Source organism: Tachysurus vachellii, chromosome 1, assembly GCF_030014155.1.
Source record: "Tachysurus vachellii isolate PV-2020 chromosome 1, HZAU_Pvac_v1, whole genome shotgun sequence".
NCBI classification, from domain to species: Eukaryota; Metazoa; Chordata; class Actinopteri; order Siluriformes; family Bagridae; genus Tachysurus; species Tachysurus vachellii.
In genome coordinates, this window is record NC_083460.1 from 1,008,500 (window position 1) to 1,022,439 (window position 13,940).

At 45.2% G+C, this 13,940-nt stretch overlaps 1 protein-coding gene across 1 annotated transcript; it reads left to right on the forward strand.

Annotated features, from left to right (window-relative positions):
* The first annotated feature begins 7,952 nt into the window (after positions 1–7,952).
* On the forward strand, positions 7,953–13,134 carry LOC132842916 (ubiquitin-conjugating enzyme E2 W-like). Its single transcript, XM_060865897.1, has 5 exons — positions 7,953–7,967; positions 12,213–12,304; positions 12,447–12,549; positions 12,639–12,797; positions 13,078–13,134. The coding sequence occupies exons 1-5, from the start codon at positions 7,953–7,955 to the stop codon at positions 13,132–13,134; spliced, it is 426 nt and encodes a 141-aa protein (XP_060721880.1).
* The last annotated feature ends 806 nt before the right edge of the window (positions 13,135–13,940 follow it).

A 13,940-nucleotide genomic window follows, 5' to 3' on the forward strand; every position in this document is an offset into this window, starting at 1 on the left:
ATAAACAACCAAAAACTACGGTTAGGGTTAGCGTTAGATTATCAAATAGGCCACGCCTACCCGACGACGCAATATCTGTTACGCTGTTCTAAATTCCCTGGAAATAAGTGCATCCCGACCAGAAGCATCCCTGAGCTCGATGTTTATATTTAACACTTTGCACTATTTTATTACACGTTATGAAGCATTTCTTACATTTTCTTTCATTTTGCACCTTAAATGTTAAGAGATAATAGTTAAGTGTTCATTGTGACTTTAGACTCATGTTTACATTGTAATTATTAGAGTTTTCCTGGTTGGTGACATTTCTGTCTTAATAACTGAGGGGATTCTGATCAGAGGAAGGTTAAGTTTCAAATAAAAATGTTTAAATGTAATAGATTTTTCTCCTGGTCCTTATTTTAAAGGGGTCATAAAAATATCAATAATTATCGATATCGACCGATATGATACACTGATATCGTGATACGGTTTTCAGCCATATCGCCCAGCCCTACTTTAAAGTCTAAACAACAAATTTCAAGCTAATTTACTATGTAAAATGTGGTGGATCAGCCGTAATGAAAATATCCTCTGGAAGATTACTGTCACAACCGGGATGGAAGGAGACAGACCCGTACGCAGGATAGCTTCAAATGAAGGGGGTTTAATAAATAAAGAAGACATAGACAAAAAATGACGATAAATGAAACAATACAACTGACGACATTTAACAGAGACTAGACATGACAAGGGGTACATGCAACTAATGATCCGCGCTGCATTCAGCAACGCGGCTAACTTAAATACAATTAAGACAATGACAACATTAGGAACAGGTGAAGAAACAGGGAGGAGCAGACGAAGGCGGGGCAGACACGTGACAACAACAACAGCACATGGCCAAAAGTCCGGGCTGAATCATGACAGAACCCCCTCCCCAAGGCGCGGCTCCCGAAGCGCCAAACCCTGTCAGAGTCCAGGAGGGGGGGCGAGGCACATGGCGAAGGCAGATGGGGGGAGCAAGGAACACGGCGAAGGCAAATGGGGGAATGAGGAACCCGGCGAAGGCAGATGGGGGAACGAGGAACACGGCGAAGGCAGATGGGGGGAGTAAGGCACACGGCGAGGCCGGTGGGGGGAGCAAGGCACGCGGCGAGGCCGGTGGGGGGAGTAAGGCACACGGCGAGGCAAGCGGGGGGAGCAAGGCTCACAGTGGCACAACAGCGAGGGCCAAGCGACGTCCTCAGCCGAGCAGAGGGGCCGAACGACGTCCACAGCCGAGCAGAAGGGCCGAGCGACGTCCTCAGCCGAGCAGAAGGGCCACGCGACTTCCATGGCCGAGCTGAAGGGCCGAGCGATATCCTCAGCCGAGCTGAAGGGCCGAATGACGTCACAGCCGAGCTGAAGGGCCGAGCGATATCCACAGCCGAGCTGAAGGGCCGAACACAACCCCGACACACCGCAGCCAGATTCATGTCCTGATGTCCAGAATACCAAGGGTGGGAGGGTGGGAAGGTCCATCGCCCTGGGCCTGCAGCACCCCCCGCGGAAGAAGTGAAGCGACGCCCTCCTCGGACGGAACCGGAACTGGAGCGGCGTCCTTCACCGGAAAAAGGGCGGGGATAGAAAGGAGTGGGGAGTGCTGAAGTCTACCAGCAGACTAAAGCACAATAAGGAGAAAGGGACGATGTAGGAGATGATGAGAGAGTTACCACTGCGAACCATTGGTCTATGCATGAGGAGTGGAATGTGTGACCACAGGGGAGCACCGTCACCTCCCCTGTGTACGGCTCCAAGCAAATAGGGCATTCTACAAGGGGGAAGAAAAGGCAAGCAAAGTACAAGTTAGTGAGGTCTTGTGTTGGCTGAGGTCAGAGAGAAAATATTTAATCAAGTCAACCGGCCCTTAAACGCTGTTAGAAACGCCCCAAGCATGACACAAAGTATTACTGTTAACTTTCCCATAGCAGAACATTTCCATCCAGCACTTTATTCCACTTATACCACAGCAGCCCGATCTGTTATGGCGAGACCAATATGTCATATTTAACGCTTAGGATGAAATAATAAATTATAATCGTGTTATAAAAGATAGAACAGGAAAATAGCTCTTTAAATTTCAGTTTCAGTAATTAAGTATTTCATGTCATTGGATAGAATTGTGGGTACTGAATAATAAGAGACGTTGACATGTTTTTTACACTGTGACTTACTGGGAGACCACAGATAATGAGGGATAATCTTACCGTAGAAATTTTTTTTGGGAGCTTAAAAAAGCAAACTTTCTTTCAAAACCTTTTTTTGAAATATAACGGTCAATCAGCCGATCTCTATACGCTCACTACGCCAGTTGCGTAAGGCCCCACCTCCCAGAGCCGGTCGTCCTATACGGTCACTCCGCAAGTTGCGTTAGGCCCCGCCTCCCCTGTCATTTTACAGTGCGTGTTAATATTTACTGTGTATATGACCATATGAAGCGGAGCTATACATCTGTCCATGAAAAGAGAAAAGAAACAAAATGAGAGTGAAATGTGAGAACAGCAGTCAGGTAAACTTTTGTTGTCTTCAAGTTTGATGTCAGCAAGAGTAAATAACAGTAAAGTTAAGTTGATGTGATTCTGTCTCTAGTCTCTATCTGACTAGCTACATTAGCTGTACAGTGCTGACAGTGCATCTCTTGATCTGTCTGTCTGTCACACAACAATTTATTGTGTGAACATTCGTGTGAATAAACGCCCAAGGGCAACGGTGTTAATAAACGGTGTTTATAAACGGTGTTAATAAACGGGAGCTCGATAACCGCGCGTGAACATGCGTTCATATGCGCGTGCAATCGTGCACGAAATGACACGCGCGCTCAAAATCCCCAAGTCCAAAGGTGTTATATTTTTTTATTAATATTATTAGATATATTATTTTGTTATATTTTATTATTTTCTGCTTATTTAAAATAATGTTAATATTCACTTTAAATTCAATTGCTAATATTCAACTCAAAATTCTATGTAAAATATTCCATTCAATAAAAATAAAGAATATCTACTACCTTTAGTGAAATGTGTGTGATCTTAAATATGAGATATAGAAAACCGCCCCCATGTTAATATAGTGTTCTATTCCCAGCACTACTGGAACATTAGACAGTCCAATACATCAAACTCAAACTCTTGATTGATTTTGCTTCGATTAAGTAGAAACCATTAAAGAAATCTCCTCCAGAACGTCTGGTGATTAGTCCTTTTGTCCTACTGATCCCAAATAAATATTCACTTCACTTCTGTAGCTTAATATCATGATAATATCAGTGTGCCTTTAAATTATAAAAGTGATAATAGTTATACAACAGCAGCCCGATCTGTTATGGCGAGACCAATACGTCATATTTAACGCTTAGGATAAAATAATAAATTATAATCGTGTTATAAAAGATAGAACAGGAAAATAGCTCTTTTAATTTCAGTTTCAGTAATTAAGTAAGTATTTCATGACATTGGATAGAATTGTGGGTACTGAATAATAAGAGACATTGACATGTTTTTTATTTAGCTGAAGTTCATTCCACTCCAATAACCCATCCTTCTTACAGACTGTGTGTGTTGCACAAAAGGTTAGATACCTTACACTTTCCCATAAGTTTGAGAAATAGTCAACTGTGATGAGATATGCTCTGTTGTTAAATGAGAATAAATCTGTTCCCACTTTTGCCCAAGGCCTTATAGGAATGTCATGTGCACACATAGTCTCTTTCTGCTGTCGTACATCCATAGTCCTGCAAACAGCACAGTTCCCGATGTATGCTCTGATAGCAGCACTCATCCCAGGCCAGTATACACAGTCTCTTGCTCTGCGCAAGCAGCTTTCAATGCCTAGGTGTGATGCATGAATTCTCTCCACAATCTCGGTCCTCAGCTTTGCTGGTATTAGAGCTCTCTCTCCTCTAAAAATCACTCCATCTTGCACACTGAGCTCTTCTCTTACAGAAAATAATTGTCTTGCCTCTTCTTCCAGCTGAGTTTTCTCCTCTGGCCATCCCTGGACTATCACTTTCTGCAACAACTGAAATGTCTCATCCTTAGCAGTTTCTCTCTGTACCTTTTCTAGAATCCCTTCTGATATGGACAGGTAGTGCAACATGTTGATTGTCTCAATTTCTGTCTCTACTGATCCCTCTGCAGCACACTCTGGTAGGTCTCTGCTGAGAGTGTCTGCCAAATGCATTAGTCGACCAGGTTCGTAGACAACAGTAATGTCATATCTCTGTAGTCTCAAAAGCATTCTCTGCAATCTCTTAGGTGCATTGAGCAATGGCTTTCTTACAATTGTCTCTAGGGGTTTGTGGTCTGAATGCACTTCTACTTTCCTGCCGTAGGTATACTGGTGGAATTTCTCCATTCCAAAAAGGATTGCCAGGCATTCTTTTTCTATTTGAGCATATCCTTTTTCTGTCGGTGTAAGGGCCCTGCTGCTATAAGCAACTGGTTGTCCTGCCTGCAAAAGTGCAGCACCCAGTCCTGACTCCGAGGAGTCACACTGAAGAACAAGGTTGTCATCTGGGTTGTAGTACTTCAAAACACGTGCTGAGGCAATAATTTGTTTCATTTTGTTGAATGCTACTTCCTGTACATCAGTCCACTCCCAAACAGTGTCTTTATGTGTCAGTTGTCTCAACGTGTCGCAGCTGTCTGATAAGTGTGGGCAAAATTTTGACAAATAGTTCACCATACCTAATAGTCTCTGGAGTCCCTTCACATCTGATGGTCTGGGCATCTCCACTATGGCTCTCACCTTCTCTGGATCAATCTTTAGTCCTTCAGAAGTCAGTCTGTGTCCAATTTATGGCACCTCTTTCTGTCTCAGCTTGAGTTTGTTGAAGTTTAGTTTGATGTTTCTGTTTCTACAGCGGTCCAGTAGCTGTCTTAGCTTTGCGTCATGATCTTTCTCAGCTGCTTCATCATTGTCACCTTCTCCACAGACAAGGATGTCATCTGTTATTATCCGGATTCCTGGGAGCCCCTCCAATGCCTGAGTCAACCTGTGTTGGAACACTTCAGGAGCAGGGCTGATCCCCATGGGCATTCTAATCCATCTATACCTGCCACATGGCGTTGCGAACATAGTGATATAGCTTGACTCTTCTGAAAGCCTTATGTGCCAGAACCCGTCCTTCACATCACAAACGGTAAAGACTCTCGCTTTGGTCAGATCAGGAAGAACATCATCTATGGTGGGCAAGGGAAAGTGTTGACGCTTTAGTGCTTTGTTAAGTGGTCTTGGGTCAATGCAAATTCTTAGCTTTCCCGATGGTTTCTTCACCACCACCATGCTGCTAATCCAATCTGTGCTTTTTTCTACATGAGCTATGATGCCTCTCTCCACCAGGCTTCCCAGCTCATCTTTTAGATGTTTCATCAGAGCCACTGGAACTCTTCGCTTTGGAAGCCTCACCGGTTTAACTGCAGGATCCATTTCTAGGATCCATATTCCCCTTCCAGGCATCCATCTCCTTCAAATACATCAGCATACTCTCTATACATGTCACTCTTGTCCCACTGATCCTTTCCTTTGCGACTCACCGTTGTAACAATATCATCAATCGGCATGATATTTTCATGCTGTATTCATGCATTGACGAGCTTCCCTGCACTATAAATTCCAGCCGGTAGAGTTTTCTGTTTCTGGGGTTTCTTATATTTATTCTGCATTTTCCTACAGGTTTTAGGGTGCTCTTATTGTACATGACCAGGATCTGTTCAGTCTTTTCCATCACTGTATCCGGGTGTAACAGCCGAATGGGAATTACGTTACAACTGGCTCCACAGTCTAGTTGAAATCTTACTGGTCTTTCTTCTATCAGCATGGTTGCAAACAGTTGTTTCTCCCGCTTGTCCTCCCTCTTTTGTGAACTGAGGCTGAGGATTTCCTGAAACAGTTCCTCTTCCATTTCTGCTACACAGTGTATTCCTTTTCTCTTAGTCTCTTTTGTTTTGCATGTGGTTGCAAAATGGTTCATCTTGCCACATTTTCTGCACTGTTTTCCATAAGCTGGGCAGCTTAGTTTTTTCCACTCATGTTGTTTTCCACAGAATTTACACATAATCCCAGGAGTTTGTGTGACTCTCTGTACTGCATGCACTTCTTCAGCTTTTTGTCCCTCGATTGTCATCATATTCTCTTTTGACAGTTCTGATGCTCTACATATCCTCATGCATTTCTCAAGTGTCAGGTCCGACTCTCTTAATAGACGTTCTCTCACATGTGAATTTAGTATGCCACATACAATTCTGTCTCTAATCAAAGAGTCTCTAGCCGACCCGAAATTACACGTGTCTGCCAGCACTTTCATTTGTATTTATCAATCATTTCGCTTGAATTCTGATTTCTGGAGAAAAATTGGTGAAAAAACGGTACCTTTCCACCGTCTCATTCGGTGCCGGATTGCAGTGGTTTCTGAACGCAGTTAATAGCCATTCCAACGTCGGTTCTCTATCAGCTGGGTGAGCAGCACATAGCATCTTACTCAGTTCTCTCCCTGTTTCTCTGATTAGATATTAGAAAACTTTAACCTTTGTTTTGTCATCCGCATCTGCAAGCGATAAATCCAAGTACTAGGAAAACTCCTCTTCCCATGCTTTCCAAGCTTTGGGTATGCACGTTGTATTCCAGTCAAAATTCGCTGGTGGCTTCAATCCGAATGCACCCTCCATGTTCGGCACTCAATTGCTTTCTCCGTGGTAACTTGACTCAGTCTCTCTCTTTCCTCTGTTAGTTTACCGCTGCCACCATGTTTTATGCACAGTTCACTCTATTAATTATATATTCACCCTTAAATAAAAGAGTCTCACACACGCATATTTCTTCTGTGCGTTCTTTACTTCACTTCCCGTGTTGGCGAATTCTAATGACGTCACATACACAACTTGTAATCCTTATACTACATGGTACATATACTACATCTTGCAGACGTTACATAACATATTGTAACACAGATCACTTCGTTACTTAACGTTTTAATTCTGTCTGTTGAATAATAAAAAGTGTGTATATGTGATGATATTTTAAACAAATGTGCAGTGAGACATACAGAGTTATTGATCTATACACCTATCATGGTCACTTAGCCACTTAGCTAGCGTTAGCTACATTAGCAAACCTCATAGGTGTATAGATATCTATGAGCTAACCTTAGCCACTTAGCTACCGTTAGCTACATTCAGCAATACATTCCACAATCAGCTTCATATCTATAAGTGCTGCATTATCAGGACTGTCAGTCATCACATCATCTGTATATATTACACACTACTGTATATTGTACAAAAGCATAATATTACATAATATTGTTATTTACACTTCTCACACTTTATGTACATAACTGATCTGTTATATATTCTGTATTTATATTTAGTACTCATTTTGTCTATTGTATCACATCTGTATTGTATAGTATAGTGTTATTTATGTGTGTATTGTATAGTATAGTGTTATTTATGTCTGTATTGTATATTTTAGTGTTATTTATGTGTGTATTGTATAGTATAGTGTTATTTATGTGTGTATTGTATACTATAGTGTTATTTATGTGTGTATTGTATAGTATAGTGTTATTTATGTCTGTATTGTATAGTATAGTGTTATTTATGTGTGTATTGTATACTATAGTGTTATTTATGTCTGTATTGTATAGTATAGTGTTATTTATGTCTGTATTGTATAGTATAGTGTTATTTATGTCTGTATTTTTGAGAGTCACAAACAGCTGGAACCAAATTCCTTGTGTGTGTCGACTCACTTGGCCAATAAACCTGATTCTGATCCTGATTCTGATTCTGATTCTGTATGACTGGGTTATAAATAGCCAATCTGGAATCAGGATAGAACTAAAACTAGCCTATAGGCAGCAGGAGGTGGGACTTGTGCACATACAGACGTAGGTAGAAAAATAACGCGTCTAGAACTTAGGGAGTTCCAACATGGTGTGTATGCAGGTGAGTAGCAGAACTATAGTAAACAAATCAAGTTAATTCAAACGGTTATAAGGAGATGTTCATTACAATTCAGAACTGTCAGTCATCACATCATCCGTATAAGTTACACACACTACTGCTGCTGTATATTGTATAAAAAGTATAATATTACACAATATTGTTATTTACACTACCATGTACTTTATGTACATAACTGATCTGTCATATTCTATAGTCATATTTAATACAGAATATATAACAGATCAGTTATGTACATAAAGTGTGAGAGTGTAAATAACAATATTGTGTAATATTATACTTTAGTACAATATACAGCAGCAGTAGTGTGTAATATATACAGATGATGTGATGACTGACAGTCCTGATAATGCAGCACTTATAGATATGAAGCAGTGAATATAATTATGGTGAGGTGTTAATCAGGGTGATTGTCTGGGAAAAGAAACTGTTCCTGTGTCTGACAGTTTTAGTAAACAAAGTTCTGTAGCACCTGAGAGAAGGGAGGAGCTGAAAGAGGGTGTGTTCAGGGTGTAAAGGGGCAGTGGTGAATTTTTACTGCCCGGTTTCTGGTTCTTGTGACGTACAAGTCCTGGGGGGTGGGCAGGGGGGCATCAGTTATTATTTCTGCTGTTGTTACTGTGCGGTGCGGTCTGTTCCTGTCCTGTTTAGTTGCTGCACCAAACCAGATGGTGATGGATGTGAACAGGACAGATTCTATGACTGCAGTGTAGAACTGCATCAACAGCTCCTGTGGCAGAACAAACTTCCTTAATTGATGTAGAAAGTACATCCTCTGCTGGGCCTTTTTGATGATGGAGTTTATGTTGGACTCCCATTTCAGGTCTTGGGAAACTTGACGGCCTTCACAGATGACACCGAGCTGTTGGATATTGTGAGAAGGGGGGGTGTTAGGGGGTCTTTCCTAAAGTCCACTATCATCTCCACAGTTTTGAGGGTGGAGAAAAATGTGAATTTTTTACCCACATTAGAATATTTATCCATGGTGAGACTAATCATGAGGGTGCTTTTGTTTTGTTTTGTTTTAGAAATGCTAGCAAATCATTTAAAGAATGAACTGGGAAGCACCTTTTTAGTTGTAGAAATGTTTTGTGTTTTGTTCGATATTCAATCTTTTTTTACTCATTTGTGTGAACGAATTTTATTCCTTTTTGATGTATAAATCTTAGTTCTGTAAATAACCTAAGAAAGTGTTTAAATAAGACTGAACACATTGTATAACACTCGTTAATAAGGAGACTGGAAAATTAATTACCTGAGCAGCTTGAAGTGGTTCACAAACTTTTAAGAGCTGCACATTAGACTGAGGATTGACTGCTGAATCAGAATGACACGAGGTTGGACAAAGGCGAGTGAGGATCCAAATGCAGTTTTAGATTTTACTTAAACCAAAACAAGAAACAGGTAATACAAACAAGCAAACAAACAGGCAGGCAAAACAGAGCAGAATACAGAGCAGACAGGAGACCGGAACATCCACAACATACATGCAAGCACAAAGCAATAACGACCAACAAAAGGGAAGTGAACACACAGAGTATAAATAACAGACAAGAACCAATCACAGAGCAGAACCAATTAGAGACAAAGACAAGACACCTGAAGGAGAGAAGGAGTACAATTAATGTCCATGGAAACCAAAGAGTGGGCGGAGCAAACAATTAACCACAGGAAAAGACAGCAGACAGAAACAGGACAGAAACACAGACAGACTCATTACAGAGCCCCCCCCCTAGGAGTGGATTCCAGACACTCCAACGCAGAACCGGAGGGTGGTGGAGCGGAGGCGGAACAGGGGGTGGGAAGGCGGGCCAGGTCCATGTGGCGGCAGAGGCCAGGGCAGAGCCGGCAAAGCCGGAGGCCAGGGCGGAGCCGGCAGAGCAGGAGGCCAGGGCGGAGCCGGCAGAGCAGGAGGCCAGGGCGGAGCCGGCAGAGCAGGGGGCCAGGGCGGAGCCGGCAGAGCAGGGGGCCAGGGCGGAGCCGGCAGAGCAGGGGGCCAGGGCGGAGCCGGCAGAGCAGGGGGCCAGGGCGGAGCCGGCAGAGCCAGCGACCAGAGCGGGACTGGAGACCAGGGTGGTGCCGCAGGCAGAGCCAGCGACCAGAGCAGGACTGGAGACCAGGGTGGTGCAGGAGGCGCTTTGAACCTATCAAGATGGACAGGAGAGGGAGAGACAGACAGAGACAGGGAGACAAAGCTGGGGATCGCTGGTTCTGTCGACCCGGTCGGTCCGGCTGGTTCTGTCGACCCGGTCGGTCCGGCTGGTTCTGTCGACCCGGTCGGTCCGGCTGGTTCTGTCGACCCGGTCGGTCCGGCTGGTTCTGTCGACCCGGTCGGTCCGGCTGGTTCTGTCGACCCGGTCGGTCCGGCTGGTTCTGTCGACCCGGTCGGTCCGGCTGGTTCTGTCGACCCGCTCGGTTCTGTTGACCCGGTCGGTTCCGTTGACCTGGTCGGTCCGGCTGGCTCGGTTGACCTGGTCGGACCCACCGATCCGGTCGGTTCGGCTGGTTCTGTTGACCTGGTAGGACCGGCTGGTTCTGATGACCCGGTCAGTTCGGCTGGTTCTGTCGACCTGGTAGGCCCGGCTGGTTCTGTTGACCCGGTCGGTTCCGTTGACCCGGTCGGTCCGGCTGGCTCGGTTGACCCGGTCGGACCCATCGACCCGGTCGGTCCGGCTGGTTCTGTCGACCCGGTCGGTTCCGTCGACCCGGTCGGCCCGGTCGGATCCGGTGTCTCAGCGGGTTCGGCGGGTTCGGCCGCTTCGGCAGGTTCGGGCGCTTCGGCAGGTTCGGGCGTTTCGGCAGGTTCGGGCGCCTCAACAGGTTCATGTTCTTCAGCAGGTTCATGTGCTTCAGCAGGTTCGGGCGCTTCAGCAGGTTCGGGCGCTTCAGCAGGTTCGGGCGCTTCAGCAGGTTCATGTGCTTCAGCAGGTTCGGGCGCCTCAGCAGGTTCGGGCGCCTCAGCAGGTTCGGGCGCCTCAGCAGGTTCATGGGCTTCAGCAGGTTCATGCGCTTCAGCAGGTTCATGCGCTTCAGCAGGTTCGGGCGCTTCAGCAGGTTCGGGCGCTTCAGCAGGTTCGGGTGCGTCGGCGGGTTCGGGTGCCTCAGCAGGTTCATGTGCGTCGGCAGGTTCATGTGCGTCGGCAGGTTCAGGTGCGTCGGCGGGTTCGGATGCTTCAGGTGCCTTAGGTGCTCCAGCCGGTGCCGTAGGGATGCCGGCCGCCCGAACCGGCACCATCGGGGTGTCCGCCAGCTTGGCGATCAGCCGGTTCCCCCGGGCCTCGTCCGAGCTCTCCGGTCTGGCACCCATGTGGACGGGTTCGGTCACCGGCGTACACAGGCTTGGGTCGGGCCGAGGTACCGTAGGGGCCTCGGGCGTCCGTGGCTGGCCTGGATCCGCAGCCCACGGACCCCGATGCCTACTGCCCCCCCCCAAAAAATATTTAGGGCCGGTGTCCAACTCTGTCCTGTGCACGGTTAGGGAGGACCCGCCCAGGAGCAACGCTACGTTGGCCAGGTCCGTGAAAGGCCCCACCTCTCGGCCCAATGGCACTAGGTAGCGCAGCCCGTCCTTCAAACCATGCCGGAACAGGTCCTTGAGGGCCCTCTCCCCAAAATCCACCTGATTGGACAAGTCCAAGAACACCTCTACATATTCCTCCAGTGGGGAATCCCCCTGACATAACCGGAACAAAATCTCTGCTGGATCCATGTGGTTGGTCGTTCTGACACGAGGTTGGACAAAGGCGAGTGAGGATCCAAATGCAGTTTTAGATTTTACTTAAACCAAAACAAGAAACAGGTAATACAAACAAGCAAACAAACAGGCAGGCAAAACAGAGCAGAATACAGAGCAGACAGGAGACCGGAACATCCACAACATACATGCAAGCACAAAGCAATAACGACCAACAAAAGGGAAGTGAACACACAGAGTATAAATAACAGACAAGAACCAATCACAGAGCAGAACCAATTAGAGACAAAGACAAGACACCTGAAGGAGAGAAGGAGTACAATTAATGTCCATGGAAACCAAAGAGTGGGCGGAGCAAACAATTAACCACAGGAAAAGACAGCAGACAGAAACAGGACAGAAACACAGACAGACTCATTACACAGAACTTGGTGGTGTTTTTCTTCCTTACAGCTAGTACCAAGGGGTGGGTTGTACATAATTGTGCACTCAGCTATATTTATTGTTTCTATATTTATTGTTTCTGTTTCTAGGGACGGATGCAGAAGGAATGGTTGGCTTTGCAGAATGATCCACCTCCAGGAATGACTCTGAAAGGAAGAAGAGTTCAGAATACAATCACAGAGTAGGAGCTTGTTTCTGGTTTTATTTTACGATTTATACAGAATGGTTTTCACTGTTATGGTTGCAGTGGTTTCTTACACACAGAGCATTGATGAGTGTGTTTATTCGTTCTTGTCAGTTTCTCACTTGCATCTTGTGTCCAGGTGGGTTATAGAATTGAAGGGCCTTCCTCGAACCCTGTACGAGGGCCAGAAGTTCCAGCTTCTCTTTACGTTTAGCAGCCGATTCCCATTTGAACCTCCTCAGGTGAACCTCAAAAGTGTCAGTGCACACACTGTTTTTGATCACTTCTTCATGTGCCCTCCATCTTGACTTCTGTCCTCAATGTCATAAAGGTCATGTTTACCGGCGAGAACATTCCGGTCAATCCGTTCGTCGACAGCAACGGACAAGTTCGTCTGTCCCGTTTAACTGTAAGCGAGTGGGCTCCAGCTCTGACTGTCCGGTCCGTGTGCCTTGTCATTATCAGCATACTATGCATCTGGAAAGAGAAGGTCAGTCTCACATTGATATAAACCTGAATTGAACAGTCTAACAGCCGCCACTGCTGCAGCTTGTTAGGCTCGACCAGTGTTCTGGTGCATATAACTAGTAGAAACTGGTCTGGTCAGGAATGGGATGAACTCGAGTCTCCAGAGTTTATAATGTGTCCTCAGGTAGTAACTTAAAGATCTGTTTTTATTTCACCTAAATAACACAAAAAGGTGGTTGAAATGGTGGTTGTTTTTTGTTGTGTTCTTGTTGTGTTTCTGAGTTCTGCTCTTCTCTCTGTAGCGTCGTCCTCCTGATAAATCCCCAAAGAAGACAAAGTGGTGGTGGTGGTGTTGGTAGCACGGTGAGTGATCTGTTCACAGCTGTTATTTCCTTTTTTGTATAGTAACCCAGCGTGCTGTTGTTTATGTCTCCTTACAGATGACGCGTGTTAGTAGCACGGGGACTTTTAGCAGTTATAAACAGGCTCACACACAGTACACTGGCAGTTTTCTGTCCTACGGCAATGAGTGGACCTCTTTAGAGAAACAGCGTTTTGGGAGCGTTACACTTCAGCAAGCTAAAAAAAACCTGATCTGACTAAAGGAATGTAAAACTCCACGTGTGCTCATTGAGAAACACGGATGATGCGTGTGCTTAGAGGGTTTATAGATGGTGGGATTAGCGCTGGATCACTTTTTACCTCTTTTCCTTTGACCCAGTGGAGCCGGTGCTGGTTCTGGGATCCGGTTAGGGATTAGTTTACCGAGCGCCGTTCATCTGCAGTGCATCATGATTACTTATTTATTCTGAACCTGTAACTGCGCATTAGGATTAACAATATGGCTTCCGTACAGTTTGGTCCTTGGACAGTAATTCTGCAACTTTCTTTTAGCCGTTTGTTACAATAACAAAGCAGCAAACAGCTCGACTTCCTCACATCATCACCCACAAGCTCTCACTTCTTTGGTCCTCGTGTTTAGTTGAGTGTCTCATTGTCATTCTCATTATTCACAGGTTCTGAATAAGCCCCACCACCAGGACTGGCACTGGCACCGTATCAGCAGACAAGCAGTTGTTTTGTTGTATTTATTTTTTTCTACTTCTTTCTTTCCAGGTTGATGTTTTGTGCAATGATTAAGTCTTTGTGTAAAGGCAGTCAGTCC